This window comes from Coenobita brevimanus, chromosome 90, assembly GCF_032717465.1.
Source record: "Coenobita brevimanus isolate Jiangsu-jjx chromosome 90, ASM3271746v2, whole genome shotgun sequence".
NCBI lineage: Eukaryota > Metazoa > Arthropoda > Malacostraca > Decapoda > Coenobitidae > Coenobita > Coenobita brevimanus.
The window spans coordinates 21,328,764-21,333,975 of record NC_137043.1 but is presented as its reverse complement, the minus strand read 5'-3'; the positions used below and the strand labels follow the sequence as shown (position 1 = coordinate 21,333,975).

The 5,212-nt window shown below is 42.5% G+C and overlaps 1 protein-coding gene across 1 annotated transcript; it reads right to left on the bottom strand.

The window, feature by feature from the left end:
• Nucleotides 1–331: 331 nt before the first annotated feature.
• Nucleotides 332–4,972, bottom strand: LOC145411623 (uncharacterized). The gene is made up of 5 exons (XM_080281631.1): nt 4,787–4,972; nt 3,454–4,230; nt 2,415–2,549; nt 1,473–2,004; nt 332–1,068 (listed from the first exon to the last, which is right to left on the bottom strand). The coding sequence occupies exons 1-5, from the start codon at nt 4,970–4,972 to the stop codon at nt 332–334; spliced, it is 2,367 nt and encodes a 788-aa protein (XP_080137757.1).
• Nucleotides 4,973–5,212: the final 240 nt, after the last annotated feature.

The window sequence follows — 5,212 nt, the reverse complement described above, 5'->3', positions numbered from 1 at the left end:
AAATTATATACAAAAATGTGCTGTTGTGGGCGGGAATATTTAAACCCGAAATCCACGACATACTCCCTCGCCCAGAATACTGTATATACAATATTTACAATTGCCCCGTCCCAATCAGGGTACGCCATAACTGGGAGGAACCTATGGCGGTCCGACGTGATGTCCTCAACGGGGCATCACATCGGTCATTTATGGGTGTAGGGAGGTGTTGGGTAGTGCCGGTTTGGCTGTCATCATCTTTCCTTTCTATATCAATTTCTAAGGGATACAGCTTAACTACTGGTCTCGTGGTAAAACCGGCGCTTGTCCTTAGCTGTACTACCCTACATTCTTAATCGGGACCATTCAACAATTTGGTAATCCGACCTAGTCGCCAGAGAAGTCGAGGCCCATCGTCGTGTATCAGCACGACATCCCCAACATGAGGTGCTGCCTTCCCTTTCTTGTATGTCAGTTGATGATGTTGCTCCCTGAGAGATATTAGGTAGTCAGTGGTCCATCTTCTCCACAGATCTCGTGAAATCTTTGTCACGTATAGGAGACGTCTGTTTATTCCCGAATTAGTTCGCCAGGTGATGTCCGTGAGATCATCATCCCTGACTTCCTGTTTTGGGAACTGTCTAAGACGCTTCCCATTAATAAGTTGTGAAGGAGTGATAGGGAGTGGCTCTTCAAGGTCACCGTATGTATATCCAAGTGGATGGTCATTGACTGTGGTCTCAAGTTCCAATAATACAGTATCCAGTTCTTCACGGGTTACTAAAGCTCGACCCAATACCTTTCTCAGGCCAGCCTTTAGGATACTTATCACTCTTTCCCAGATGGCACCGAACCATGGCGCCCTGGCCAGTATGAACCGCCACTCACAATTTACCTTTACCAATTCACTCAGTAACCCTGGATCATTTTTCAACTCCCTCAACACACTGGCTCCACTTATAAATGTAGTGGCATTATCACTAATTACGAGTTCAGGGAAGCCTCTCCTGCTACAGAACCGATGGAAGGCATGAATGAAGGACTCACAAGAGAGGTTTGACACCGTCTCAATGTGTATGGCCCTAGTAACTGCACAGGTAAACAAGACTACATATAATTTTCCTACGATACCCTTTTCTTTAATGGGTAGAGCACTTGTGTAGTCTACTCCTGTTACTTGGAATGGGTTCACTTCCTGAACCCTAAAGTAGGGTAATGGCGGAGCCTGTACAGCACAATATGGGGCACCTTGTAACCTTTTACAAGTTATACATTTCCTTAAAACATTCTTTACAACTTGTCTGATCCTAGGAATCCAAAATCTTTGTCTCATGTAACTTACAACATAACTTACTCCACTATGGCTACACACCTTGTGGCAGTACTCGGAAAGGAGAGCCGTTATCCTATGTTTACCAGGTATTTTGATAGGGTACTTAGCCTCCTCCTTTAAGTCCGACAACTGTAACCTTTTTTACAATGCAATAGCCCACCTTCCATATAGAGGCCTAACTGCTTCACAACATTACTTGGTGTGCCCTTTCCAGTGGACGAATAATGGTAATCCTCAGGGTATTCTTCCATTTGAGCTAACTTAATCATTACTGATTCTGCTGTCCTTATTTCCGGCACTGTCAAATAAGCCGGCATTGCCTCATGTGTTCTTTGTCTCCTATCTTTCAGTGTCTTGATAAATCTCAATACCCACGCCATCACATGCCTTGTCTTGACATAAGAACCATATCGGTCCCAATTCAATATGGCAGGAAGGGTTACCGATACTGGCAATGACAGGGTCTCTTCGAGGAGACAACCCGTGGTCACGTCCCCAACTTCCTCAAATGGACCATTTTCCGGCCACATATTTTGGTGAGGTAGCCAAGTGGGCCCTCCCCACCACAAAGAAGAAATTATTAAGGATGCATGTGACTTCCCTCTGGAAACCATATCACTGGGGTTGTCCTTTGTAGACACAGAACGAAATTCAGCATCAGGAACTAATGCCTTTATTTCGTCAATTCTGTTCTGAACATATACAGGCAATAGTTTTTTACTAGACAACCAGTATAAGGTTATCTGGCTATCCGTCCAGAGGTATATGTTCTTTATGCTTAACTCGTCTGCATAGGCCTCATAAATATACTTGGCGAGACTAGATGCTAGCATGACAGCAGTCAGTTCTAATATTGGTATGCTGAGGGGTTTAATGGGTGCTACTTTAGCCTTTGCCATAGCTAGTCTACTACTTCCCTCACTAACTAAGTAGGCTGCTACACCATAAGCAGTGGTGCTTGCGTCACTAAATAGATGCAGTGTTACCTTTTTACTATCAGTAACTTGGCGGGGAAATACAATATTGGTACTGTTAATCATATCCTCATATATCCCCCGCCATTCAGCCTCCTTATCTTCCGGTATGGGAATATCCAACCCACATTCAATGCCCATAGATCTTGCACAAACTTTCTTGCACGGATGGTCACCGGCAATAATACTCCCAGAGGGTCAAACACAGCTGAAAACACCTCACGTTTCGTCAATCCTGTGGGTCTGCTTTCGTGTCCCTTCACCTGTAACATATCCATATCAGTCAGCCAATGAATGCCAAGTACTTTTACCTTGTCCTGAACTTCAGAAGCCAAACCCTTTAGGTGGAGTAGCTTCTGCAGTTTCACACTGTTTGTTACCCACTCTCTTAAGAACAAATTGGCACTTGAAAATACTCTCAGGGCATCCCAACACAATTGTTGTAAAGCATCCTCATCTTCTTTGGTTCCTTGCAAATTTTCAATATACAACCCTTTCCTTAATTTATCAATCAAGGCTTTATCCTCCTGAACCACTGATAAATGTTTTTGTATGGTTGCATTCAAGAGGAATTGGGAACAAGTGGCTCCAAACAATACTGCCTTGAACCCATATTTCAAGTAAGGGCTATTTAGATTTAAAGGTTCAACAGGCCAAAGAAATCTAATGGCATCTCTATTCCTTTCAGATAACCCCACCATAAGAAATGCCTTCTCAATGTCACTCACCCAGGCAAAGCGATGACACCGAAAGCGCAACAATATCTGTGTGAGGTCATTAACCAAAGATGGGCCTGCGTGTAAGCAGTCATTCAGACTATATGCCCATTCATGCTCTCTAGCTGAGCATTCAAACACTACTCTAACTGGTGTTGTTAAACTATGTTTAGGGACACCATGATGAGCTAGACAGTGTACAGGATGTCCTACCAGACTCTTGTCCTCCACCTTTTCTATGAATGCTCTTTCTAATTGATCCTGGATGACTTTACTATACTGTTTGCAATAGTTGGGATCCTTTATGAATTTACGCTGCAAACCTCTTAATCTGCCCAAGGCTAACTTAAAATTATCAGGCAGTTTATCAACGTTTTCTTTCCACGGTAATTCCACAACATATTGTCCCTGTTCTTTGGAATATTGCACCGTTTCATGGAAGTTACCTTACCTTCTCTCCCTTCTTATCGGTCTCACTGGGACTACTACCTATGTGATCTAAGTCCCACAGAGGTGTCAGATCCTTGATTTCTGGAGTCGTATTCCTGCCATCAATATTTGCTAACTCCATTATAGGATCTATTGCCAGTTTCAGAACAGTTACCAGCTCTACTTGAGTACCTTCTTCTTCTGACCGATAAGTGCCACTCAGTGTATAACCATAAACTGTGGGTAACAGAATTATGCTTCCTTCCCTTATATAGCCAGCGTGTACAAAGTGATAATAAAAGTCCGCCCCAATCAGCAGTTCGACTATATCCCCACTAGTGACACTTGGATCTGCTAACTTGTAGCCTCGAGCCTTCAGATCCCGCACATTATGTTGCAGCCCCTTCCCTGTCTTATAGTTAGGTAGTTCGTCTACAACCACCGCCCTCAACTTGTACACCTTTCTACGATGGCGGTAAAACAACTCCACTACCTCATACTCATCACTACCCCTAGAGGCAGTAAATCCTTGCAGTTGTAAACGTTCCTTTCTCATCTTGTTTACCTTCAAGTTTGCTAAACTTGACCTTAGAACAAAGGTACGTTGTGAGCATTGATCTAATAGAGCCCTAACCTTGCTCTGCTGGCCCGGTTGAGTAACCAATGGGATCTGAATCGTTGGCAACAACACTGCATTACGACTCGAAGCCACAGCCATTGTCACTGTTGGTTCTTGGGTTATTGTTTGCTCATGGGGTTCAGAACGAGCAGTCAAACACAAATAGTTGTAGTGTTTCTGCTGGCAATATCGACATGGCCTTACTTTAGGATTTGTACAACCCTGACTACCATGATCTGCCGACAAACACCCGACACACAGCCTCAATTGCTTTGCTCTCTTTAATTTTGCCCTTTTTATTTTATACTTTGTACACTTAGCCCAAAAATGTCCTGGTTTAAAACACAGTTTACATCCATTCCCCTGCATAGGTTCAGCGTGTTTCACTTGCTTCACTGCATATGCTGCCGTAGCGGTCTCACCCAAATATTCTAAGGGATTCTGTCTACTTTCGATGTTACATACCTCTCTTTAACACACGAACATAATCATCTATATCCAACCACTACTTTTTAAGTTCACGTTATTTATGGAGTAAAACGGCACAAATTTCACTCACAGTCACTCCTATTCTATGTAGTGATTCTAATGCACATTCAAATGATGCAGAAAAGTCCTTTAGTTCATTCACTTCATGAGGTGGAGGAGGTAACTTACATAATTTAGCAATGTGACCTTCAAATACTGGCAATTTCAGATACAGTAATTTAATTCCCATTGCTTTCCGACTCTCTACCTGTTCTTGTACTACAGAGTCCTTGGCGGGTAATTCGAGAGCACTCTCTAATTCGATCAAGTGTCTGTTGACCTTATTAACATATTCCGTATCACTGACCACTTCTCCTTCTAGGTCTTCATCAGGATATAATTCATAGAACTCCTGATTGCAAGACTCGATCTCAGTGAGGATTTTCTCAGCCATCACTTTCATACTTTTGATGTCGTGAACGGTTGCGGCATGTTCTATAAATTCTGTTAAGTTAGCGGTCAGTTTTGTGATTGCTCCCCTTTTGGCAGCTCTAAGCCTCTTTAATGATTTTATTTTATCCATTTTAATGATATAGGCAATTAAGTGAAAGAAGATGACAACAATGCAGAATTTCAAGTTGAATATAGTCTTTCTTGGGAGAATCCAAATAAAAATAAAATGAATTAAAACTAA